Source organism: Grampus griseus (genome assembly GCF_964374135.1).
Source record: "Grampus griseus genome assembly, chromosome: X".
NCBI classification, from domain to species: domain Eukaryota; kingdom Metazoa; phylum Chordata; class Mammalia; order Artiodactyla; family Delphinidae; genus Grampus; species Grampus griseus.
Genome location: NC_138999.1, coordinates 128,618,923 through 128,646,680, shown reverse-complemented (window position 1 = coordinate 128,646,680; position 27,758 = coordinate 128,618,923). Strand labels below are relative to the sequence as shown.

The 27,758-nt window shown below is 40.8% G+C and overlaps 1 protein-coding gene across 1 annotated transcript; it reads right to left on the bottom strand.

The window, feature by feature from the left end:
- Positions 1 to 24,202: 24,202 nt before the first annotated feature.
- On the bottom strand, positions 24,203 to 26,609 carry LOC309817661 (paraneoplastic antigen Ma6F-like; the record flags this gene model as incomplete). Its single annotated transcript, XM_082646925.1, has 3 exons — positions 26,129 to 26,609; positions 25,931 to 25,981; positions 24,203 to 25,660 (listed from the first exon to the last, which is right to left on the bottom strand). Exons 1-3 carry the CDS (start codon positions 26,555 to 26,557, stop codon positions 24,203 to 24,205), a joined length of 1,938 nt encoding a protein of 645 aa, XP_082503051.1. The 5' UTR covers positions 26,558 to 26,609.
- Between the last annotated feature and the right edge of the window lie 1,149 nt (positions 26,610 to 27,758).

Here is a 27,758-nt window from a genome sequence, read left to right as displayed (position 1 = left end):
CAATGTGATACACCATATTAACAAACTGAAGGAGAAAAACCATATGATCACTTCAATAGATGCAGAAAAAGCTTTTGACAAAATTCAACACACATTTATGGTAAAAAACCCTCCATAAAGTAGGCATAGAGGGAACTTACCTCAACATAATAAAGGCCATATATGACAAACCCACAGCTAACATTGTTCTCAATGGTGAAAAAATGAAACCATTTCTTCTAAGATCAGGAAAAGGACAAGCCTTTCCAATCTCACCACTATTATTCAACATAGTTTTGGAAGTTTTAGCCCCAGTAATCAGAGAAAAAAAAAGAAATAAAAGGAATCCAAATCAGAAAAGAAGAAATAAAGCTGTCACTGTTTGCAGATGTCATGATACTATACGTAGAGAATCCTAAAGATGCTATCAGAAAACTATTAGAGCTAATCAGTGAATGTGGTAAAGTAGCAGGATACAAAATTAATGCACAGAAATCTCCTGCATTCCTATACACTAAAGATGAAAAATCTGAAAGAGATATTAAGGAAACACTCTCATTTACCATTGCAACAAAAAGAATAAAATACCTAGGAATAAACCTGCTTAAGGAGACAAAAGACCTGTATGCAGAAAACTATAAGACTCTGTTGAAAGAAATTAAAGATATAGAAACTGATGGAGAGATATACCATGTTCTTCGATTGGAAGAATCAACATTGTGAAAATGACTACTACCCAAAGCAATCTACAGATTCAATGCAATCCCTATCAAACTACCACGGGCATTTTTCACAGAACTTTAACAAAAAATTTCACCATTTGTATGGAAACACAAAAGACCCCACATAGGTAAAGCAACCTTGAGAAAGAAAAACGGAGCTGGAGGAATCAGGCTCCCTGACTTCAGACTATACTACAAAGCTACAATAATCAAGACAGTATGGTACTGGCACAAAAACAGAAATATAGATCAATGGAACAGGATAGAAAGCCCAGAGAAAAACCCACTACATATGGTCACCTTATTTTTGATAAAGGAAGCAAGAATATACAGTGGAGAAAAGACAGCCTCTTCAATAAGCGGTGCTGGGAATACTGGACAGCTATAGGTAAAAGAATGAAATTAGAACACTCCCTAACACCATGCACAAAAATAAACTCAAAATGGATTAAAGACCTAAATGTAAGGCCAGAAACTATCAAACTCTTAGAGGAAAACATAGGCAGAACACTCTATGACATAAATCACAGCAAGGTCCTTTTTGACCCACCTCCTAGAGAAATGGAAATAAAAACAAAAATAAACAAATGGGACCTAATGAAACTTAAAAGCTTTTGCACAGCAAAAAAACCCATAAACAAGACCAAAAGACAACCCTCAGAATGGGAGAAAATATTTGCAAATGAAGAAACTGACAAAGGATTAATCTCCAAAATTTACAAGCAGCTCATGCAGCTCAATATCAAAAAAACAAACAACCCAATCCAAAAATGGGCAGAAGACCTAAATAGACGTTTCTCCAAAGAAGATATACAGATTGCCAACAAACACATGAAAGGATGCTCAACATCACTAACCATTAGAGAAATGCAAATCAAAAGTACAAAGAGGTATCACCTCACACCGGTCAGAATGGTCATCATCAAAAAATCTACAGACAATAAATGCTGGAGAGGGTGTGGAGAAAAGGGAACCCTCTTGCACTGTTGGAGGGAATGTAAACTGATACAACCACTATGGAGAACAGTATTGAGGTTCCTTAAAAATCTAAAAATGGAACTACCATATGACCCAACAATCTCACTACTGGGCATATACCTGGAGAAAATCATAATTCAAAGAGAATCATGTACCAAAATGTTCACTGCAGCTCTATTTACAATAGGCAGGACATGGAAGCAACCTAATTGTCCATCGACAGGTGAAAGGATAAAGAAGATGTGGCACATATATACAATGGAATATTACTCAGCCATTAAAAAAACAAAATTGAGTTATTTGTAGTGAGGTGTGTGAACCTAGAGTCTGTCATACAGAGTGAAGTAAGTCAGAAAGAGAAAAACAAATACTGTATGCTAACACATATATATGGAATCTAAAAAAAAAAAAAGGTTCTGAGGAACGTCGGCAGGACAGGAATAAAGACGCAGATGTAGAGAATGGATTTGAGGACACGAGGAGGGGGAAGTGTAAACTGGGACGAAGTGAGAGAGTGGCATATACATATATACACTACCAAATGTTAAAATGATAGGTAGTGGGAAGCAGCCGCATTGCACAGGGAGCTCAGCTCGGTGCTTTGTGACCACCTGGAGGGGTGAGATAGGGAGGGTGGGAGGGAGACGCAAGAGGGAGGAAATATGGGGATATATGTATATGTACAGCTGATTCACTTTGTTATAAAGCAGAAACTAACACACCATTGTTAGTCTTTCATGACTCAACCAATGAGCGTTGACAAAGACCATAGATCATTACATTTGCTGTCTTTCATTACTTTTAAGAGTTCCATCAACTGGTGCTGATTCATAACATTGCAGTAATATACTAAACAACTTCACCACTGTACTTTTGATATAAAGTCTGCTTCAGAACACTGAGCAAAATAGTTTTAATATGTATCACGCTGGGAATGAAGTAATAAGAGAAACATCATGCCATAAATCCAGATGGTTTTTTTTTTTTTTTTTTTTTTTTGCGGTACGTGGGCCTCTCACTGTTGTGGCCTCTCCCGTTGCGGAGCACAGGCTCCGGACGCGCAGGCTCAGCGGCCATGGCTCACGGGCCCAGCCGCTCCGCAGCATGTGGGATCCTCCCGGACCGGGGCATGAACCCGCATACCCTGCATCGGCAGGCGGACTCTCAACCACTGCGCCACCAGGGAAGCCCAAAATGGGACCTTTTTGACAGGGCTTCTGTGAAGTTTATAGGAGTTCATATATATAAAAGCATATTGCATAGTTCAAGGCACTGTTTGTCTTAACATAATATGAATTTAATCATCTAATTTTGCCGAGCATTTATTCCAGGGACTCTTAAACTTTCAGGTACATCAGAATCATCTGGTCTGTTATAAAGATCATGTTTGTTGGTCTCACCCAACACTGATTCAGTAGTCTCTTGCAGTGCACAGGAATTTCCATTTTGCAAGAGATTCTACTATAAATAATTCTGGAACTACACATTGAGAAGCACTGTGTGTGATGAGATGCCCTCCATACCTTCCCTGTTATTCTCTCTAAATATATGTAAATCTAGGTGTATGGATACTGCATTCTGGTAATGCTATATCTATATTTGGCATAGGAATACAGCCTTTATGTAAGGGCAGAATATCATCGGTGAAGTCATTTACCAGGGAGAGAGAGACTTATGCTTCAGCCTAGAAAATAGAAAGCCAGATTTGAGTGGGAGGATTTTAATAGGTAGTCAACATAGGGGGATTCAATTTATCTCTTTGTTTCTCTCTGTCTCTCTTTCATTCTCCCTACTATGAATTGTATTAGCTTGTCCAGGGGGATCTTTGGGTAATAGGTTGGTGAAAATAAGATAACTCAGTAGCTATAAGGTAAAGAAAAAAAATCAAGGCAAGGTGCTGCAAGATTGTATCAGCTATTTAGAGCAAGACAGCAGATGGACTAGGTGGGGCCTGTATAAACTGAATCATGTCTCCTTTTTGTGTTTTGTACTATCTGTGTTTGCTTTTTTTCACTCCCTTAGAATTTAGAGAAATATTTTTTTCGTTGAAAAAATTTCAACCTGTCTCAGTTATGCTAAGAAGAAACCAAGTGAAAGGGTTTGTTGGGCCAAAGTGTTAAGTTGCATCCTTCAGGGAAAAGTGAAAGTCAGAGTGATATAGAGTTAGTGCTTTTGATCAGCTGTCCTCCTCCTCAACCTGAGATTCAATTTCTAGTGATAAACTTTTGTCTGTATGATATTACCGTAGAGGGTGCATCAGTCAACTTAATCCTACTACAAAGATGGCTGAAGCATCATCCATTCCACAACTATCCCCAGGGCCAGAGAAGTCATGGATGGCATAGTTTAAGACTGGTAATATGTTTAGGGAAGCCAGATTCTTCAGTAGCTTCGTGTAGAAAGCTTTGGATCCTAGCTCTAAGGCAGATCATCATCCATCTTTATGACTAATTTATAACAATTCTGGCATTATATGGGTTTGACCAAATTTATCTTGAATGTATATGTATTTTAGTCCCTCAAGTCTTTGCCAACAGCATTGGTGTTTTGATATAGTATATACTTTGCTAAAAACTACTGAAAGATGTTTTTTAAAACAGACAAAAGAATACAAATGTTTTTAAATCTTTAAAGTTTAATGGTGAGCAAAACAGCAGTTATCTCATTGTAAGAATCTTACCAAGTAAGATGTAATATCCAGGTTTGAATACCTCAGATTATTGTGTTGTTCGTGGTGGAGGGTGTGCCTGGCTGGGTGTTAGGAAGGCAAACAATGGCACTCATCATTGATCCTTTCCTTATTATAGCCCAGTCCTCTTGAATCATTCACTCCCTCAGAGCATGCCTATCCATAACAGCACTGACTTGATTCCACCTCATATTGTATTCAGGTGACTACATTTCTACCTCCCTATTACACCTTGAACTCTTTGAGAAAAGACACCACAACCTTCAACCTGAATTGTCTCCTGGAATATGTTTTCAGAAAATGCTCAGTTGAAAAAATATAAGAAAAACAAACAAAGAAGCAGTTGTGTACAAAAATCAGCTGTAAAAACTAGTTATAAACCTAAAGATCACCTTCGTTTATAGCAAGTTGAGATGAGACTAGGCTCTAAACAGACCTGAGCATCTGGTCTCAGGAGGAGAGATGATCAGGCCCAACATTACACTTTCCACAGAGATGTTCTATTCATTTCCCTTAGAATAAATGATTCCCCAGGTGGCTTTCTTTATCCCCTTCCTCAGATAGAAGCTATACATATCTTACATGGCTGCAGAGAAACTAAATGCAGCCTGAGTTGCTTAGCAAAGGATTCAGAGATGCCTGTCAATGAAGGTGCGTTAGTCACAGGCAACACTGTGGTAACAGACTCCTCCCAGTCCTCATCCTAATGTCTACACAACTAACATGTATTTCTTTCTTCTAGTATCTTTCCAATGCTGGTTGGCATGGGGAGCTCTACTCCAGTCACTCAGGGACCCAGGCTGATGGCACATGACCTTCCACATGCATTGAGTTGGCCAGAACTAGTACCATGATGCTGCTCAATGAAGGGGGCTGGAAAATACATGGGAGAAAAAGGAATATTTGGTGGGCTTTACTGTCTTTGCCAAAGCAAGGCCAAAAGCGTGTGGGAGGTTGAGTGGGTGGTGGTGAATTCTTGCGTTAGGGGAGGAGCCTGGGATGACTGAGGGCTGGTGGGTAGTGGCAGATAAAAACAGTTGGCAGAAAGAGAGTTTTATTTTGGATAATCTTGAATTCTATGCCAACAGAAGCAGCAGAACATCTTTTTGCCTTCTTTATGAAGTAAATTGGCCCAGTTAAAAAATTAGAATCCTAGAAGTTTACAGTTGGAAAATACCTTACTGGTTACCTAATCCAATCTCCTGTTTGATGCGCTAACCCTCTAGAAAATAACCCTGTTAAATTGCTGCCTAACCTCTCCTTTAGCATATATTTAGCAAGTATTTAACATGTATTGGTAAGGAAACTATATAATGTATCATCCAAACTGGAATACTTTTGTGATTAAAAGTGGGCAGTATGAATAATTATGCTGGGACACAGGGTAGAACCTGGGACTTCTTTTCTGCACAAAATGGAATGTATGGCTACCATAGATGTTGCAGACTTATCTCTTAAGGTAATTCATTCCATATGGAATAATTCTTTAATTTTTTAAGGTAACATGTATATATAGTTAAATAGCACAACCAACCTCCAAACTTAGATAAATGCCTGGTTCTGGAGCAGCTGAGCAGCACTGGCAAACATTACAAAATCGGGTAATTTGGTGCCAGTAAAAATTCGTTTTTTCCTTCCATTCTCAGCTAAAACCTTAACACTCACTGTCATTATTTATTTTTGCCTTTTGGCTGGTAGAATTACAGGAGTTTTTCTTGTCCAAAAGTCATACAACAAACCATGAGGTGAGGCTAAGACCTAGACCCAGATTTTCTTGGAGAGACTTAAACAAAGCTTCTTTTTTTCCTACCAGCAGTGTCACATATATACATGTTTTAGAAAGCCAAATAGTAATATTGGACTTCTAAGGAAACAACAAGCTGTCCTCTAATTCCCTTCACTTCTGATTCTCTCCACCCCAACATAATCACTTTAAACTGCACACGTTTTTTCTGGTAGTTTCATATTTCTAAATAACAGTTATAAACTGTTATTTCTTTGCAATTTCTTTTGGTACTGCCTGTTTACTTTCTTTCTTTTCTTTTTTTTTTTTTTTAAGGAGGCTCACTGTGCTTATGCTACAGGGAATAGATTTCAGAATGACCCTTCTAGGGAAAAGAGATCTGGACATGTGGTTTTCTTATAGTTGTATGATCTGGAAAAAGAAAAAAAAAAACAACAAAGCAAGAAATTCAGCTCTGGTCTCTGTGGTCTAATGATAAAAGCTTATAGTAAGAATCTGGGAACCACGCTAAATACCAGAATTATTGATTTTGGGGAATTTGAGCTTTACAAAGAATTTGAGTTCTTACTAGTTCTGTGTCCCCTTCTGCTGAAGATGATGTTACTGCTGCACACCCCTTGAACAGATTTTTTTTTGAAATGTAAAGTACTCTTTTATTCAACTAGCTCTTTACTATCTTTTTTTTTAACATCTTTATTGGAGTATAATTGCTTTACAATGGTGTGTTAGTTTCTGCTTTACAACAAAATGAATCAGTTATATATATACATATGTTCCCATATCTCTTCCCTCTTGCGTCTCCCTCCCTCCCACCTCCCTATCCCACCCCTCCAGGCGGTCACAAAGCACCCAGCTGATCTCCCTGTGCTATGCAGCTGCTTCCCACTAGCTATCTACCTTATGTTTGTTAGTGTATATATGTCCATGCCTCTCTCTCGCTTTGTCACATCTCACCCTTCCCCCTCCCCATATCCTCAAGTCCATTCTCCAGTAGGTCTGTGTCTTTATTCCTGTCTTACCCCTAGGTTCTTCATGACATTTTTTTCCTTAAATTCCATATATATGTGTTAGCATACGGTATTTGTCTTTTTCTTTCTGACTTACGTCACTCTGTATGACAGACTCTAGGTCTATCCACCTCATTACAAATAGCTCAATTTCGTTTCTTTTTATGGCTAATATTCCATTGTATATATGTGCCACATCTTCTTTATCCATTCATCTGTTGATGAACACTTAGGTTGTTTCCATGTCCTGGCTATTGTAAATAGAGCTGCAATGAAGATTTTGGTACATGACTCTTTCTGAATTTTGGTTTTCTCCGGGTATATGCCCAGTAGTGGGATTGCTAGGTCATATGGTAGTTCTATTTGTAGTTTTTTGAGGAACCTCCATACTGTTCTCCATAGAGGCTGAACCAATTCACATTCCCACCAGCAGTGCAAGAGTGTTCCCTTTTCTCCACACCCTCTCCAGCATTTACTGTTTCTAGATTTTTTGATGGCCATTCTGACTGGTGTGAGATGATATCTCATTGTAGTTTTGATTTGCATTTCTCTATTGATTAATGATGTTGAGCATTTTTTAATGTGCTTGTTGGCAGTCTGTATATCTTCTTTGGAGAAATGTCTATTTAGGTCTTCTGCCCATTTTTGGATTGGGTTCTTTGTTTTTTTGTTATTGAGCTGCATGAGCTGCTTGTAAATTTTGGAGATTAATCCTTTGTCAGTTGCTTCATTTGCAAATATTTTCTCCCATTCTGAGGGTTGTCTTTTGGTCTTGTTTATGGTTTCCTTTGCTGTGCAAAAGCTTTGAAGTTTCATTAGGTCCCATTTGTTTATTTTTGTTTTTATCTCCATTTCTCTAGGAGGTGGGTCAAAAAGGACCTTGCTGTGACTTATGTCATAGAGAGTTCTGCCTATGTTTTCCTCTAAGAGTTTGATAGTTTCTGGCCTTAGATTTAGGTCTTTAATCCATTTTGAGCTTATTTTTGTGTATGGTGTTAGGGAGTGATCTAATTTCATACTTTTACATGTAGCTGTTCAGTTTTCCCAGCACCACTTATTGAAGAGGCTGTCCTTTCTCCACTGTACATTCCTGCCTCCTTTATCAAAGATTAGGTGACCATATGTGTGTGGGTTTTTCTCTGGGCTTTCTATCCTGTTCCATTGATCTATATTTCTGTTTTTGTGCCAGTACCATACTGTCTTGATTACTGTAGCTTTGTAGTATAGTCTGAAGTCAGGGAGCCTGATTCCTCCAGCTCCGTTTTTCGTTCTCAAGATTGCTTTGGCTACTCGGGGTCTTTTGTGTTTCCATACAAATTGTGAAATTTTTTGTTCTAGTTCTGTGAAAAATGCCAGTGGTAGTTTGATAGGGATTACATTGAATCTGTAGATTGCTTTGGGTTGTAGAGTCATTTTCACAATGTTGATTCTTCCAATCCAAGAACATGGTATATCTCTCCATCTATTTATATCATCTTTAATTACTTTCATCAGTGTCTTATAGTTTTCTGCATACAGGTCTTTTGTCTCCTTAGGTAGGTTTATTCCTAGATATTTTATTCTTTTTGTTGCAATGGTAAATGGGAGTGTTTTCTTGATTTCACTTTCAGATGTTTCATCATTAGTGTATAGGAATGCCAGAGATTTCTGTGCATTAATTTTGTATCCTGCTACTTTACCAAATTCATTGATTAGCTCTAGTAGTTTTCTGGTAGCATCTTTAGGGTTCTCTATGTATAGTATCATGTCATCTGCAAATAGTGACAGCTTTACTTCTTCTTTTCTGATTTGGATTCCTTTTATTTCCTTTTCTTCTCTGATTGCTGTGGCTAAAACTTCCAAAACTATGTTTAATAAGAGTGGTGAGAGTGGGCAACCTTGTCTTGTTCCTGATCTTAGTGGAGATGCTTTCAGTTTTTCACCATTGAAGATGATGTTGGCTGTGGGTTTGTCATATATGGCCTTTATTATGTTGAGGAAAGTTCCATCTATGCCTACTTTCTGCAGGGTTTTTATCATAAATGGGTGTTGAATTTTGTCGAAAGCTTTCTCTGAATCTACTGAGATGATCATATGGTTTTTCTCCTTCAATTTGTTAATATGATGTATCACATTGATTGATGTGTGTACATTGAAGAATCCTTGCATTCCTTGAATAAACCCCACTTGCTCATGTTGTATGATCCTTTTAATGTGCTGTTGGATTCTGTTTGCTAGCATTTTGTTGAGGATTTTTGCATCTATGTTCATCAGTGATGTTGGCCTGTAGTTTTCTTTCTTTGTGACATCTTTTTCTGGTTTTGGTATCAGGGTGATGGTGGCCTCGTAGAATGAGTTTGGGAGTGTTCCTCCCTCTGCTATATTTTGGAAGCATTTGAGAAGGATAGGTGTTAGCTCTTCTCTAAATGTTTGATAGAATTCGCCTGTGAAGCCATCTGGTCCTGGGCTTTTGTTTGCTGGAAGATTTTTAATCACAGTTTCAATTTCAGTGCTTGTGATTTGTCTGTTCATATTTTCTATTTCTTCCTGATTCAGTCTTTGCAGGTTGTGCCTTTCTAAGAATTTGTCCATTTCTTCCAGGTTGTCCATTTTTTTGGCATAGAGTAGCTTGTAGTAATCTCTCATGATCCTTTGTATTTCTGCAGTGTCAGTTGTTACTTCTCCTTTTTCATTTCTAATTCTATTGATATGAGTCTTCTCCCTTTTTTTCTTGATGAGTCTGGCTAATGGTTTATCAATTTTGTTTATCTTCTCAAAGAACCAGCTTTTAGTTTTATTGATCTTTGCTATCGTTTCCTTCATTTCTTTTTCATTTATTTCTGAGCTGATTTTTATGATTTGTTTCCTTCTGCTAACTTTGGGGTTTTTTTGTTCTTCTTTCTCTAATTGCTTTAGGTGCAAGGTTAGGTTGTTTATTGGAGATGTTTCCTGTTTCTTAAGGTAGGATTGTATTGCTATAAACTTCCCTCTTAGAACTGCTTTTGCTGCATCCCATAGGTTTTGGGTCGTTGTGTCTCCATTGTCATTTGTTTCTAGGTATTTTTTCATATCATCTTTGATTTCTTCAGTTATCACTTCGTTATTAAGTAGTGTATTGTTTAGCCTCCATGTGTTTGTATTTTTTACAGATCTTTTACTGTAATTAATATCTAGTCTCATAGCATTGTGGTCGGAAAAGATACTTGATACAATTTCAATTTTCTTATAAATTTACCAAGGCTTGAGTTGTGACCCAAGATATGATCTATCCTGGAGAATGTTCCATGAGCACTAGAGAAAAATGTGTATTCTGTTGATTTTGGATTGAATGTCCTATAAATATCAATTAAGTCCATCTTGTTGAATGTATAATTTAAAGCTTGGGTTTCCTTATTTATTTTCATTTTGGATGACCTGTCCATTGCTGAAAGTGGGGTGTTAAAGTCCCCTACTATGAATGTGTTGCTGTCGATTTCCCCTTTTATGGCTGTTTGTATTTGCCTTCTGTATTGGGGTGCTCCTATGTTTGGTGCATAAATATTTACAATTGTTATATCTTCTTCTTGGATCGATCCCTTGATCATTATGTAGTGTCCTTCTTTGTCTCTTCTAATAGTCTTTATTTTAAAGTCTATTTTGTCTGATATGAGAATTGCTACTCCAGCTTTCTTTTGGTTTCCATTTGCATGAAGTCCCTTTTTCCATCCCCTTACTTTCAGTCTGTATGTGTCTCTAGGTCTGAAGTGGGTCTCTTGTAGACAGCAAATATATGGGTCTTGTTTTTGTATCCATTCAGCCAATCTGTGTCTTTTGGTGGGAGCATTTAGTCCATTTACATTTAAGGTAATTATCGATATGTATGTTCCCATTCCCATTTTCTTAATTGTTTTGGGTTCATTATTGTAGGTCTTTTCCTTCTCTTGTGTTTCTTGCCTAGAGAAGTTCCTTTAGCAGTTGTTGTAGAGCTGGTTTGGTGGTGCTGATCTCTCTCAGCTTTTGCTTGTCTGTAAAGGTTTTAATTTCTCCATCAAATCTGAATGAGATCCTTGCTGGGTAGAGTTATCTTGGTTGCAGGTTTTTTTCTCCTTCATCACTTTCAATATGTCCTTCCACTCCCTTCTCGCTTGCAGAGTTTCTGCTGAGAGATCAGCTGTTAACCTTATGGGGATTCCCTTGTGTGTTATTTGTTTTTTTCCCTTGCTGCTTTTAATATGTTTTCATTGTATTTAATTTTTGACAGTTTGATTAATATGTGTTTTGCCGTATTTCTCCTTGGATTTATCCTGTATGGGACTCTCTGTGCTTCCTGGACTTGATTAACTATTTCCTTTCCCATATTAGGGAAGTTTTCAACTATAATCTCTTCAAATATTTTCTCAGTCCCTTTCTTTTTCTCTTCTTCTGGAACCCCTATAATTCGAATGTTGGTGCGTTTAATGTTGTCCCAGAGGTCTCTGAGACTGTCCTCAGTTCTTTTCATTTTTTTTCTTTATTCTGCTCTGCAGTAGTTATTTCCACTATTTTATCTTCCAGGTCACTTATCCGTTCTTCTGCCTCAGTAATTCTGCTATTGATCCCATCTAGAGTATTTTTCATTTCATTTATTGTGTTGTTGATCATTGTTTGTTTCATCTTTAATTCTTCTAGGTCCTTGTTAAACGTTTCTTGCATTTTGTCTATTCTATCTCCAAGATTTTGGATCATCTTTACTATCATTATTCTGAATTCTTTTTCAGGTAGACTGCCTATTTCCTCTTTATTTATTAGGTCTGGTGGGTTTTTATCTTGCTCCTTCATCTGCTATGTGTTTTTCTGTCTTCTCATTTTGCTTATCTTACCGTGTTTGGGGTCTCCTTTTTGCAGGCTGCAGGTTCGTAGTTCCCGTTGTTTTTGGTGTCTGTCCCCAATGGCTAAGATTGGTTCAGTGGGTTGTGTAGGCTTCCTGGTGGAGGAGACTAGTGCCTGTGTTCTGGTGGATGAGGCTGGATCTTGTCTTTCTGGTGGGCAGGTCCACGTCTGGTGGTGTGTGTTGGGGTGTCTGTCGACTTATTATGATTTTGGGCAGCCTCTCTGTGAATGGGTGGGGTTGTGATCCTGTCTTACTAGTTTTTTGGCATAGGATGTCCAGCACTGTAGCTTGCTCGTCGTTGAGTGAAGCTGGGTGCTAGTGTTGAGATGGAGATCTCTGGGAGATTTTCACCATTTGATATTATGTGCAGCTGGGAGGTCTCTTGTGGACCAATGTCCTGAAGTTGGCTCTCCCACCTCAGAGGCACAGCACTAACTCTTGGCTGCAGCACCAAGAGCCTTTCAGCCACACGGCTCAGAAGAAAAGGGAGAAGAAGTAGTAAGAAAGAATTAGTAGAAGTAGAAAGGAAGAAAGGAAGGAAGAAAGAAAGAAAGAAGGGAGGGAGGGAGGGAGGAAGGAAGGAGGGAAGGAAGGGAGAAAAGAAAGAAAGAAGATAAAGTAAAATAAAATAAAGTAAGATAAAATATAATAAAGTTATTAAAATAAAAAAATAATTATTAAGAGGAAAGAAAACACAAAAAACATAAAAACGGATGGATAGAACCCTGGGACAAATGGTGGAAGCAAAGCTATACAGACAAAATCTCTCACAGAAGCGTACACATACACACTCACAAAACGAGGAAAAGGGGAAAAAATCATAAATCTTGCTCTCAAAGTCCACCTGCTCAATTTGGGATGATTCGTTGTCTAAAGGAGGGAAGGAAGGAAAGAAAGAACGAAGATAAAGTTAAATAAAATAAAGTTATTAAAATAAAAAGTAATTATTAAGAAAAAAATTTTAAAAACAAACAAAAAAACACAACAAAAAACGGACTGATAGAACCCTCGGACAAATGGTGGAAGCAAAGCTATACAGACAAAATCTCACCCAGAAGCATACACATACACACTCACAAAACGAGGAAAAGGGGAAAAAATCATAAATCTTGCTCTCAAAGTCCACCTCCTCAATTTGGGATGATTCGTTGTCTATTCATGTATTCCACAGATGCAGGGTACATCAAGTTGATTGTGGAGATTTAATCCGCTGCTCCTGAGGCTGCTGGGAGAGATTTCCCTTTCTCTTCTTTGTTCTCACAGTTCCCAGGGGCTCAGCTTTGGCGGCGGCAGAGGCCGGCGTGACGTTGCACCAGCCTGAGGCGCGCCGTGTGTTCTCCCAGGGAAGTTGTCCCTGGATCCCGGGACCCTGGCGGTGGCGGGCTGCACAGGCTCCCCAGAAGGGGGGTGTGGATAGTGACCTGTGCTCGCACACAGGCTTCTTGGTGGTGGCAGCAGCAGCCTTAGCGTCTCATGCCCATCTCTGGGGTCCGCGCTGTTAGCCGCGGCCCACGCCCGTCTCTGGAGCTCCTTTAAGCAGCATTCTTAATCCCCTCTCCTCATGCACCAGGAAACAAAGAGGGAAGGAAAAGTCTCTTGCCTCTTCGGCAGGTCCAGACTTTTCCCTGGACTCCCTCCCGGCTAGCCGTGGCGCACTAACCCCCTGCAGTCTGTGTTCACGCCGCCAACCTCAGTCCTCTCCCTGCGCTCCGACCGAAGCCCGAGCCTCAGCTCCTACTTTCTGTATGAACAATAATGACCACTTTCTCATAGACATTCCCATTGACCAGTGTGTGCGCACATGTACACACACACACACACACACACACACACACACACACACTTCTTCCTATTCTCTCAGTAGTTTGGTAACTTATTGTAACATGGTGTCAATTCTTCTCTTGTACAACCTGTTGCCTTACCTGGAGTTCATGGTACCTAGTTATTCGTCTGTTTACCTTTTTCTTGATCAATCATTAAGCATAAATATCTTTTAATTATGTTCAGAAATATTATATAATCTCTCAATTGCATTTTTTTTTTTGTTGAGGCCCTGGTTGCTCTCTAGGTCTGGTTGCTCTTTAGGTCTGCTACACAGCTGTAATCTTGGGAATATCCATTTTCAGGACAACTTTGGAATTCTCTTCTCTTCCATCTTGGGTTGGAGTTCCTGTTTTTTTGTTTGTTTGTTGTTTGGATCTAATTTTCTTTTCTTAAATTATGCTCTATTTTACTACAGCACCTATTCTAGCAGCTCCCTGAGAAAGAGTGTGTTGAAGGTAAATTTTTTTTAATTCTTGGATATCTGTAAAGACATTTATTTTACCATCAAAACTGGTTAGTACTTTGGCAGGGTACAGTTCTAAGCTGGAAATAATTATTTTCCAGAATTTTGAAGGAATATCCCCATATTTTCCAGCTTTCAGTATTGATCTGAAGTTTTTTTTTTATTCAATATGTTGGAAATTAAGTGATCAAGTTACCTTACTTCTCTGTGTCTTAGTTTCCTAATGTATCAAAAATGAAGATAATAATAGTAACTACCAACAACACAAATAATGTGACTTTACATGCAGCATCTTATTGAACTCTAATTAAGATGCTTTATGTAAAGTGCTTAGAATGATGGCCTGGTGCATAGTAAGCACTATGTAAGTTTTACCTATTTTATTTCTTGAATTGTTCTACCTTATGGTAAGCTGAATAATGTCCCTCAAAAGATGCCCATGTCCTAATCCTGGGAATCTGTGAATATGTTACCTGACATGCCAAAAGAGACTTTGCAGATGTGATAGTTAAGGATCTTGAGGTGGGGAGATTTTCCTTGAATATCTGTGTGGGCACAGTGTAATCACACAGGTCCTTATGAGAGGGAAGCAGTAAGGTCAGAATCAGAGAAGGAGCTCTGATAATGGAAGCTGGAGAGAAAGAGAGAGAGAGAGAGCTTGAAGATATTATGCTGCTGCTTTGAAGATGGAGGAATGGGGGCCATGAGACAAGGATTGAGGGCAGCCACTAGAAGCTGGAAAAAGCAAAGAATAGATTCTTGCTTAGAGCCTCCAGTAGGAGGGTAGACCTGCCAACCAATTTTAGACTTCTGACCTCTAGAATTGTAAGAAAAGAAATTTGTGTTACTTTAAGCCACTAGGTCTGTAGTAATTTGTTAGAGCAGCAATAGGAAACTAATTCATTTCTGAATTACATATCTCATCAGAATTCCTTTGAAAACTGGGTAAACAGACCACGTATTCTTTCATTTTTTTAAAAAATTTATTTTATTGTGGAGTATAGTTGATTTACATGTTGTGTTAGTTTCAGGTGTACAGCAAAGTGATTCAGTTATACATATACATATATCCATTCTTTTTCAGATTCTTTTCCCATATAGGTCATTACAGAATATTGAGTAGAGTTCCCTGTGCTATACAGTAGGCCCTTGTTGATTATCTGTTTTATATATAGTAGTGTGTGAATGTTAATCCCAGGTTCCTGATTTATGTCTTTCATTATTTTTATTACTGTTTATTAGAATCTTTTATTTGAGGGGAGGGGAGAGGAAACAGATTATTCTTCATTTGTTCATGTATTCTTTCAATAAGTATTTATTGGGAAATTTTTGTGTGTCAGGAGCTATTCTACTTTCTGGGGACAAACCAGGATAAAAAATCAGGCAAACGGTTTGCCTTCATGAAGATTATGGTGTGAAGATAGAAAATAAACAAATAGAGTTGGCCAGATGTGAAGTCCATTCTATTGAAGTTACATTTGAGCAGAGACCTGAAAGAAGGTAGGGAGCCATGAACTGGCAGAGAGTGTTGCAGGAAGAGGTGGGGCATACCTGATGTATTTGAGAATAATAAGGAGTGAAATGATGAAAAAGGAGAGTAGTAGAAGATAAAGTTTAAAAAGTTATTGAGGGATTTTCAGGCCGTTATGAAGGCTTTGGCTTTTACTCTGAGTGAATTGGCAGGCTTTTGGATAATTTTGAATTGATGAGTAACATAGTATTATATATGTTTTAAGTTTCACTCTGGTTGCAGAGTGAAGAATAGGCAGTAGGGGATTCAAAAGTGGAAGCAGGAATCTGTGAGGCTGTTACAATAGGCCAGGCTAAAGATGATGGTGGCCAGAACTAGACTGGTAGCAGTGGAAACAGATGTGGTGAGATGTGGTCAGATTATGAATGTTCTTTGAAAGTAGAGTCAACAGGATTTACTGATGGATTGAAAGTAGGAGGTGAGAAAAAGAATGAAGTTAAGATAACTCTCAAGTTCTTTGTGGCATCCATAATGGGAAAGTTGTAGTTGCCATTTATTGAGATTATGAAGACTGTAGGAAGAACAGGTTTAGAAGTGAAAATCTGGATTTTGGTTTTGGATATATTCAGTTTGAGGTGCACTTTAGGGAAGATATCTGGTCTAGAAATGTAAATTCTGGAGTCATAAGCATATAAAACTATTTAAAATGAAGAGACTAGAGGAGATCTGTTAAGGAATGAGTACAGAGAGAAGAGAAAAGATTTAAGCACCAAGCCCTAGGACTTTCCAACATTCTAGACAGAGAGGCTAGCAAAGGAGATTAATAATGAGCATCCAGAGCATAGGAGAAAAATAAAGAGGGGAGGGTATGGTATCCTAGAATCAAATATAACAAATGTTTCAAGAAGGAGTGAGTGGTCACATATCAAATATAGCTTAAAAGTCATGTTAATTGTTTATAGGATTTGGATTTGGCAAAGAATTTGGCAAAGGTGGTATAAAGGGGTATGCTCTATAAAAGCATCAGTGGAGTGGTGGTAAATTGTAGTGGATTCAAGAGAGAACAGAGGGTGACAAATCTGGGGTAGTAAGTTCAGACAACTCTTTTGAGGAGTTTTATACTCTAAAGGGGAACAAAGAAATGGGGTTGTAGCTGAGAAGAGATGTGGGGTTAAGAGAAAGGTTTTTACAGATGATATATATTACAGAGTAGTCATGAGGATGATCCAGCAAAGAGGGAGAAGTGATGATGTGCAAGAGAGGGGGTAGAATTTTTTCAGTGCTATCCTTGAAGGGACATAGATGGCAACCAGGGCACAAGTGGAGGGGTAGGAGCAGGGATAGTTTATCCACAGTAGTGGGAAAAAGGCATAATATATAGGCATAATGTTGGTGGGTGAGTAGATGTGGTAAGCTTGTTAGATGTTTTCTTCTGATAGCCTGTCTTTTCTCAGTGACATAGGAAGAAAGGTCATCATTTGAGAGGGAGGTTGGGAAGGGGGTGTTGGTGGTTTCAGTAAAGATGAAGTGAGAAATAGTCTTCTAGGAGAGTGGGAAAATGTATGGAAAAGAAATGTGGTAGGATTGTTGAGTATCACCAAGGATCTACTTGACTTTAGACAGACCAACTTGATTATGAATGTTTTTGTCCAACCACAATCATAGTATTTGTAAAAGTATAAAATATACAGCAATCTGAATCTTGCACACAAAATGTTGACCAAAAGGACCTCAGCTTTGGAGACAGACAGGCCTAGGTATGAACCACATATCCAAAAATACTTTTTTGATCTTGAGCAAATTATTTAACCTCTCTATGCTTCAGTTTAGTCATTTGTAAAATGTGGATAAATAATAATCACAGAATATGTTTTCATAAGGATTATGAGATAATACATGTGAAGTAATTAAAGCAATGCCTGACACATAAAAAGCCCCACAATAATAGTTTCACTATTATTTCTGTTTTCATTACTATTGTGACTAAGAAAATTGTGGTTGGGGGAAGTTATTGATTTTTTTTCGATTTGACACCAGAAGTAAAGACAACAAAGGCAAAAATAAACAAGTGTGACTGCATCAAATTAAAAAGCTCCTGTCCTGCAAAGGAAACCATCAACAAAACAAAAAATCAACATATGGAATGGGAGAATATGTTTGCCAACCACACATCTTATATGGAGTTAACATCCAAAATATGTATTAAACTTGTACAACTCAATAGCAAGAAACCAAATAATCCAATTTAAAAATGGGCAAAGGACCCGATAAATATTTTTCCACACAAGACATACAAATGGCCAATAGGTACACGAAAAGCTATTTTTGCCCTTTTTCAATTCTGAATGAATTTTAGAATCAATCTATATAGTTACATCAAAATAAAACAAAATACCAAAAATAAAGTTTGGATTTTGATTAGTATTGCATTGAATCTATCAGTTTTGAGAAAATGGACATCATTACAATATTGAATCCTTTAATTCATGAATACGGTATATACTTGAATTTACTTAAGTCTTATTTAATGTCTGAGTCTTTTACATTTTTTGTAATGGTCTACAACATCTTCTGTTGGGTTTATTTATAGATACTTGATTTGAGACAATGTATGGAATATAATGTACATATAGATATGTAACTATCTGGACCAACTTGCCCCAGTTTTCCTAGGACTCTCACCATTTTCCTGGGACTGTTCCACTTTTAGCATTGAAAGTTCTACATTCCACAAACTCCCTTAGTCCAAGGAAATTGCAGGTAAGCTTCAACCACATAAAGAAACATTACAAGTACTCCAAAATCCCACCATGTGCTCCCAACCACCAGCTAATCACTTTACATGAGTAGCCACTGTTCTGATTTTTTAATAGCATTACCTGTTTTTAAAGTTTATTTAAATGGAAGCTTATAGTATGTTCTTTATTGTATCTGTGTTCCTACACTCAACATTATGTTTGTGATATTCATTCATGTTTTTAGGGTTGTAGATCAATGGTTCTTGAACTTTAGCATGCATCAGAATTACCAGGGGGCTTAGTTAAAACATGCATTGCTGGGTCACAGCCCCAGAGTTTGATTCAATATATCTGGGGTGGTTCGCAGGAGTTTGCATTTCTAACAAGTTGTTGCTGCTGCTGCTGCTGGTCCAGAGATCACCGCTGTAAATTATTCACTCTCATTGATTTATAGCAGGGGTCAGCAAACTTTTTCTTAAAGGGCCAGGTAGCAAATAGCTTAATACTTGTGGGCCAAGAGGCAAAATTGATAATATTATGTAGGTAATTATATAAGTATTTAAAATGTAATCATTTTAAAATGTAACATTCTTAGCTCAGAGGCTATAACAACAGTGGGATGGCCAAATTTGTCCTGTGGGCCACAATTTGTTGACTGCTGATCTATAGTATATCATTATGTCACTAAATTACAATTTGTTTATCCTTGAAACTGTTGATAGGGATTTGGGTAGCATCCAAATTGTTTGGCTCTTACATATAATACTTCTGTGAGAATTCTTGAATATGTCTTTTGGTGAAGATATAGATGCATTTCTGTTGAGTATATACTCTAGAATAGAATTGCTGTGTAATATGGGTATGGATATCTTAAACTTTTAGAAGAAATTGCCAAAGAGTTTTCCAAACTATTTGTATTAATTTATGCTCCCACCAGCAGTATGTGAGAATTATTGTTGCTCCACATCAGTGGTGTTCTGGAGGCAGGCCATACTGTCTTTCAAGAGCCAATTGTGAGTGTCTCTTCCCAACTGTGTTCAGTGACCTCAGGATGGTTGATTGAAATTGGCTGTGGTTGTAGTATGTACACTGTTAAGAGTAGAAACTACAAAAATCATGGCTTCTATTTATTTTTTTAGAAACCCAGTTGTTAAACATTTACCAGCATACCATTGTTACACATTTTTGCCAATGTTGGGTATTTTATATTTTTCATTTACATTTTAACCATTCAAGTGGGGATGTAGTGGTATCTCTTTATCTTTTAATTTGCTTATTTGCTTCTCTCTGATGAGAATGAATTTGAACACCTTTTCAAATATATTGTATATTTGAATATGCTTTTTTGGTGGAGTTCTGTTCAAGTCATTTGCCTATTTTTTCTAGATGGGTTGTCTTTTTCTTATTGTTTTGTAGGAGTCCTTTGTATTTTCTTGATATAAGTTGCTTGCCAGATATGTGTATTTCAAATGTCATCTCCCATCCTGTGGATTGCTTTTTCATTTTTTATTTGTGTGTTTTGATGAACAGATCTTAATTTTAATGTGGCCAAAGTTATCAATTTTTTCTTTCATCATTAGTGCTTTTTCTGTTCTGTTTAAAACATATTTTCCTATACCAAAGTCACAAGCAGATTTTTCCTTAGTGGTATTTCTCTATAAAAGATTGTTATATATATATATCGGGCTTCCCTGGTGGCGCAGTGGTTGAGAGTGCGCCTGCCGATGCAGGGGACACGGGTTCGTGCCCCGGTCCGGGAAGATCCCACATGCCGCGGAGCGGCTGGGCCCGTGAGCCATGGCCACTGAGCCTGCGCGTCCAGAGCCTGTGCTCCGCAATGGGAGAGGCCACAGCAGTGAGAGGCCAGCGTACTGCAAAAACAAACAAACAAACAAAAGATTGTTTTATATATATATATACATATATATGCATATATATATACATATATATGCCTATATATATATACACATACATACACACACACAATGGAATACTACTCATTCATACAAAAAGAATGAAATCCTGTCAGTTGCAACAACATGGATGGACCTTGGAGGTATTATGCTAAGTGAAATAAGTGAGATGGAGAAAGACAAGCACTGTACTATTTCACTCATATGTGGAATACAAAAAACAAGACAAATGAACAAACAAAATAAAACAAAACAAACATATGGAGTTAACATCATAGATACAGAGAACTGATCAGCGGTTACCAGAGTGGAAGGGGGTTGGGGGGGTGGGTGAAACGGGTGAAGGGGGTCAACTATACTGGGGATGGATGGCAACTAGCTTTGCTGTGGTAATCACTCTGTAGTGTATACAGATATCAAACTATATTGCTGTACACCTGAAACTTATATAATATAAAATATTTATTGTTTTATTTTTAGCATAAAACTGCAATTCATTTGCAATTCATATGGTATGTTTGGGATATAATGGCAGTTGAAAGACTATACTTTCACCTCTGCACTGCAATATCACCTTAATAAAAATATCATGTGATACTATATGCCTGAACACTTTACTTTTTTACATTATACCCATGGTCATTCCAAATAGTATATCCTTGCACCAATATCACAGTGTCTTACTAACCATAGCGTGATACATAGTAGTGTAAGTCCTCCAGATTTGTTCTTTTTCTTCATGATTGCTTTTGGCTATTTTAGCCCTTTGCATTAATATATGAATTTAGAATCAACTTGTCAATTTCTGCAAAAATCTCTGCTGGTATCTTAATTGGGTCATGAGGTAGATGAAAGATGCCCACAAATTGTTTGACACCTCTCATAGAGGACTACAATGTCATCATCTTTGATTAATCCCCTTTATAATTTTGAAATATCTCTCTTTATCTCTAGTACTGCTGCTTACTTTTTCTGATATTAATATAACAATACAAGGTGTTTTTGTCAATTATTTCATGGTATATCATTTTTGTCCTTTTATATTCAATTTTTTGACATCTTAACATTTAAAGTTCACCTCTTGTAACTTGCATATATTCGGGCTTTCTAAAATCCAATCTGACAATCTTAGTGTTTTACTTGGGAATATTTGGTTTATTTGTAGTTAATTGCTCACATAATCTGATTTAGAGTATATTTACCACCTATTGATACATTTTCTATTTGAGTCTTTTTTTGCATTCCTTTTTTTCTTCATTCTTGCCTCCTTTTAGATTAATCAACATTTTAATTTTGTATATTTCCCTCTAATAACTTCAGTTATACTGTCTTCTCAGTTATATCTTCTTCTTTTAGTAATTACCTTAGAAAGTATAGCAGCAATCTCTGACTTATCACCGTTTAATAGAAATTATTTGTACCACTTCTCTGATGCTGCTAGAACCTTTAAACTCCATTCATCCGTTTCTCAGCTTTTGCATTATTTCTGTCAAGCACTTTAGCTTTACATATAAACTCTATAAAATATTACAGTTATTGTAAATATGCACTTATATTTACCATGTTTCTGTCTGGGATCATTTTCCTTTTTCCTGAATAATTGTCTTTGCTTTTTTTCTTTCAGTGTTGGTCTGCTGGTGAGGAATTCTTTCAGTCTTTGTTTATCTGAAACACTCTTTATGTCACCCACATTGTTGAAGAATATTTTCTTTGGATATATAATTCTATGTTGGTAGTTCTGTGTGTTTATTACTTTAGCACTTAAAAAGTGTCACAACATTGGCTTCTGACTTGTGTTGTTTCTTTTGAGAAGTCTGCCTTCATTTCAATATTGTTCCCTGGAATGTAGTGTCTTTTATTCTTCTGGCTGCTTAAAGATTTTCTCTGCATCTTTGGTTTTTAACACCTTGACTATGATGTGCCTAGGTGTGGATTTCTTTTTGTTTATCCTGCTTATCCTGTTCACTAACGTTCTTGATTCTGTGGGTTTATGTCTTTCCTTAGTTTTGTAAACTTTTTGGATGTTGTCTGAATGTTGCTTCTACCCCATTCTTTCTCTTCTCCCATTACATGTATGTTATATATTGACTGTGTCCTACATCTCTTATTCTCTGTATTGTTTTTTTTCCAATTCATTTTTGTGCTTCAGTTTTAGTATTTTTGTTAATTTAGTTTCAAGTTATATAATCCTGTTCTTTTGCATCCATCATCCTGTTAAACCCATGCATTGAATTCTTAGTTTTTCCCTTCTAGGATATCCAATTGATTCTTATTTTAATTAGTTAAAATTCTCTATAGAATTTCTTGACTTTTTTCATATCTTTTCCTCTATTTCTTTTAAAATGTTAATCACAGCTAATTTTAAACTAATTTCCTGATGATTTCAATATCCAGATCATCTGTCTCTCTGCATCTCTTTTTTAATATTTTCTCTTGAGGTAATATGCCATATCACCTTAACTCTTTGCATATCTAGTGTTTTTTATTTTATTATTTATAATACACTCTATTATTTTAGAACAGTTCTAGGTTCACAGTAATATTGAGTAGTTGTAGGTTCACAGTAATATTGAGTAGAGGAGGTAAGGAGATTTCCCATATGCACTCTACACCCAGTCTTGCATAGCCTCTCCTATTATCAACATCCCCCACCAGAGTGGTGTATTTATTACAATTGATGAGCCTATATGAACATATCATCATCATCCAAAGTCCATAGTTTACATTAGGGTTCATTCTTGGTGTAGTATATTCTATGGACAAATCTATAATACGGTAAGTTCCCTACATATGAGCAAGTTCAATTCCGAGAGCATGTTCATAAGACCAATTTGTTCATAAGTCTTAGATACCCAACTAAAACAGTTGGCTATATTGTACAGTAATGTAATAGGTTTATAATACTTTTCATACAAATAACATATAAAAAACTAACAAACACAAAAAATAAAGAAAACATTTAAAATCTTACAGAACAGTACATTGAAAAGTACAGTAGTACTGTACAACAGCTAGCATCCAGGGGCTGGCATCGAGTGAACCGTCAAGAAGAGGCCGCATGGGTGGCCTCTCACCAGGACGATGGGCGCTGGCAATGCCTGCACCCCCCAAGACAACTGATCCCCCTGTGGCTCACATGCCCAGGGCCCGGCCCTGCCCTATGGCGGGCACAGGACAGTCCCACAGCAGGGCGCACGCCACCGAGCCGGGGACGTGAGTCCCAAGGAACAACGGGGTGGCCCAGCAGAACACAAGCCCTGGGGGGCCTCCCGCAGACCTCCTGCAGCCCTGGTCAAGGTCTTCCTTCCCAAGGTCCCGGGTGGGAGCCCAGGTCCTGGGGTGGGTGCTGGCTGTGACCTCGTCCATCCCGTCCTCCCCGCCGGCTCCTGAGACTGGGCTTCGGGTCTCCGTGCCGGGGCCGGGGTGGGGCGGACTGCTCAGAGGAGAACACACGCACATTTCCACAACAACAAGCAGCGCTGGGCCTGAATCTATGCCCAGAAAGCACACGTTGAGCTCACGACACTGGCCCACAGAGACCAGAGCCTTGGCTGGCACGTGGTGCACCTCAGGGCTCTGCGGGGGGACGATGGCTAGGGTGTGTGTGTTGGGGGAAGGGGAGCGGGGGTTGGGGTGTTCCTTGACACCTGGGTTCCTCTGGGGCCTACAGGGACACATTTGGGCTTGCCAGTACAGGGAGCAACCTGCCCCAGGGGATGATGAATAGGGGTCCCGTCTCAGGAGGGAGGCCCAGGCACCTTGAGTGGCCCCTAATATGGGGCCAGTAGGCTGCCAGGCCTGGCCTCCCCCTGCCTCCAAGCCTGGGGGCCCCGGGACCTGCTGAGCCTACTGGCCCGAGGTGGACACCGGGGGGCTCATCTCTGCAGCCCCGTCCTCATTTCCCGGCTCTTTTGGGGTGGGCTTGAGCCCCTCCTCGGGGGTCTCCTCGGCCTCCTGGCCGCCTGCCTGGGCGAGGCCCTCTGGCTCCCAGCCAGGACCTCCTGGGGCCACCGGGGAAGCACTGCCCATCCGGCCAGGCATGGGGACTCCGGGGGCATCTGAGGGTCCTGCCTGACCTAGGCCCGCAGGGGCGGCAGCACTTCCATCTTCCTGAGTGGCCGCGGACGCCTTGCTGGTCTCCCCAGGGCCAGGGGCTGCCCTGGCGGCACCATGGTCTTCAGGGGCTGCCCTGGTGGCACCATGGTCTTCAGGGGCCGCCTCGCCAGCCTTGGCAGTGCCGGCAACTGCCGCACTGGCCTCCTCACGTGGCGGGTGGTCCTCGGCGCTCCCTTCCTTGGAACGGGCGGCCTGCGCGGTGATATCTTCACCAGCCGGGGAGGCCTTGGTGCCATGTGCAGTGGTGCCTGCGGTGATGGCCTCATGGGCCGGGGCGGCCTGGGCGGCTGCTGCCAGGACTGCAACGTCCACACGGGCCTCTTCCTGCCCTGGGAAGTGCTCCCTGCTAGCCGGGTCGGCGTCCCAGGCCTCGGTCTTCTGGATGAGCCGCAGCATCCCCGCAAAGCCGGGAGGCCTCTTCATCAGCCGCCTCCTCCTCAGCGTGTCCCGGAGCGTGTCGTTCAGCCCGGCCCGCATCAGCACCTGCCGGGCGCGTGCCTGGTCCGCCATGGCCGGGTGGATGGCCCCCTTCTCCAGGGCCGACTGCAGCAGGCCTTCCAGGCGCATCACGTACGCAGAGAGAGTCTCCTGGGGCCGCTGGGCACAGGTCACGAACTTCAGCCGAGCACTCCCCCGGGGGTCCTTGTTCCCAAACACCTGCACCAGCGCGGCCAGGCAGTCCTGGGCAGCCAGCTCGGGATCTCCCGCCAGGAGGCCACGCAGGAGGTCCAGCGCGGGGCCGCACGAGCTCTCCACCAGCCTCCTTCTCCTCTCCCTCTCAGACACGTGGCGCCACAGGTGCAGCGTGTGGCTGGCCTGCTCCAGCCAGCTCTCAGAGTACCCTTCCCTGTGGCGCGGCTCTTCCATCCCAGAGAAGGTTCCCAGCTCCTGGTAGCCCATGCTGTCCAGCACGGGCTGCAAGGCCTGCCTCCACTGCTGGGTCCCGGGCCCTGCCTCACCCATGGCGCCTGCCGCTGTCACAACTGCTTCCTCAGGCTCAGCCATTGCCCCGCTCGTGGGTCCTGCCATACTCAGAAGTCCTGCCACGCCTGCAACATTTCTGTAACCTGCAGCTCCTTCCTCATCTGACTCAGCTCCTGCTTCACCTTCAGCTCCTGCTTGACCCTCAGCTCCTGCTTGACCCTCAGCTCCTTCCGGATCTGCAGCTCCTTCCTCACCTTCAGCTCCCTCCTCACCTGCAGCTCCCTCCTCACCTGCAGCTCCTTCCTCACCTGCAGCTCCTTCCTCATCTGACACTCCTGCTTCACCTTCAGCTCCTGCTTGACCCTCAGATCTTTCCCCACCTGCAGCTCCTGCCTCACCTGAGGCTCCCTCCTCACCTGCAGCTCCTTCCGCACCTGCATCTCCTGCCTCACCTGCATCTCCTGCCTCACCTGCAGCTCCCTCCTCACCTGCAGCTCCTTCCTCACCTGCATCTCCTGCCTCACCTTCAGCTCCCTCCTCACCTGCAGCTCCCTCCTCACCTGCACCTCCCTCACCTTCAGCTCCCTCCTCACCTTCAGCTCCCTCCTCACCTGAAGCTCCTGCCTCACCTTCAGCTCCCTCCTCACCTGCAGCTCCCTCCTCACCTTCAGCTCCCTCCTCACCTAAGGCTTCCTCCTCACCTGTGTCTCCCTCCATACCTGCGACTCCCGCCTCCCCTGCAGCCTCCTCCTCCCCTGCAGTTCCTGAGTGACCTGCAGTTCCTGCCTCACCCGCCCTGCCAACCACTGCTTGTCCCTGGGGCTGCGCAGGGCAATTGGGTCTATCCTGTGAATCAGCATCAGGGGCCTGGGGCAGGCAGACCACAGTCCAGGGCCCTCCCTTGCCTGGTATTTGGCGGGGGAGCAAGCTTCGATTTAAACACTCAGCAAACTCGACCAGGGCAACACTCGACCCCAGCTCCTTTCTGTAGACCTTGCCCAGCACTCGGTACCTGCCCAGGGAACGCAGGGCAGCCTGCACAGCCTCCTGGAATTCCTGGTCTTTGCAGTCATCTGGGATTCCCAGGATGAGCAGAGATCGCTGAGCGTTCACGCCCATCGACCTGCACCAGTCCCGCAATACCGCCAGAGCCATCGCCATCTTCGAGGACCTGAGGGTGGGGGGAAGCGATCAAACAGGTGTGCACAGGCTGTTGAAGTGTGGGAATCGGCCTGTGGGTGCAAAGAGGAGAGAATCATGTTTGTGCCACACAGCCCACCCTAGTGCCCCTCACAGCAGCAGCCTGGAGCACCTCCCTGCCCTGTTTGGTTTGTTTGACTTTAGGAAACTTTTTTTATAAATTACATTTATTTACAAGATAGAAGGCTAGGGACTTCCCTGGTGGCGCAGTGGTTAAGAATCCACCTGCCAGTGCAGGGGACACAGGTTCGATCCCTGGTCCGGGAAGATCCCACAAGCCGCGGAGCAACTAACCCCACGCACCGCAACCACTGACCCAGCGCTCTAGAGCCCACGAGCCACAACTACTGAGTCCACGTGACACAACTACTGAAGCCCACATGCCTGGAGCCCGTGCTCTGCAACAAGAGAAGCCACCGTAATGAGAGGCCTGCGCACCGCAACGAAGAGTAGCCCCCGCTCGCTGCACCTAGAGAAAGCCCGCGCAGCAACAAAGACCCGACGAAACCAAAAGTAAAAATAAAATTTAAAAATAATAACAAAAGAGCACTTGTTGCGTACGACTCAAGAAACAATAATAAAATAAAATAAAATAATTTTTTTAAAAAAGACAGATAGAAGGCTCGTCACCTTTTCTACATTTCTGGCCTCAGTTTTAGGAAGCTGCCTTTTTCCCAAGGAATTTTTCAAGTCTTCCAATTTGTTAGCATAAACATTTCCATAATATCCCATAATATTCCCCTATATCGTCTTTGTTAATGTACATCTGATCCGTAACGTTGGCCCTCTTTCATTCCTCATATTGGGGATCAGCGTTCTTTCTATGTTTCCGTGATTCATCGTTCTAGGACTTGCTCGGTTTCCTTGCTCTTTTGAAAGAAGCACGTGGCTTTGTTCACCGTGTCCATAATTTGCTTTCTATCACTGATTTCCTCTCTTAGCTCTCTTATTACTTCATTTTATGTTTCCTTTGCTCTTCTTATTCTAGCATCTCTCAATGGACTGTTAGCTCACTGATTTTATGTCCTGACTCTTTTCTAACAGAAGCATTTAGAGGAATACAGTTTCCTCCTGTTGCTTTTTGCTGCCTCCAACTAATTTTGGGAAGTCGTGTTTTTTTAGTATTCACTTTGAAATATTTTCTAAGTCCCTCTGTGATATT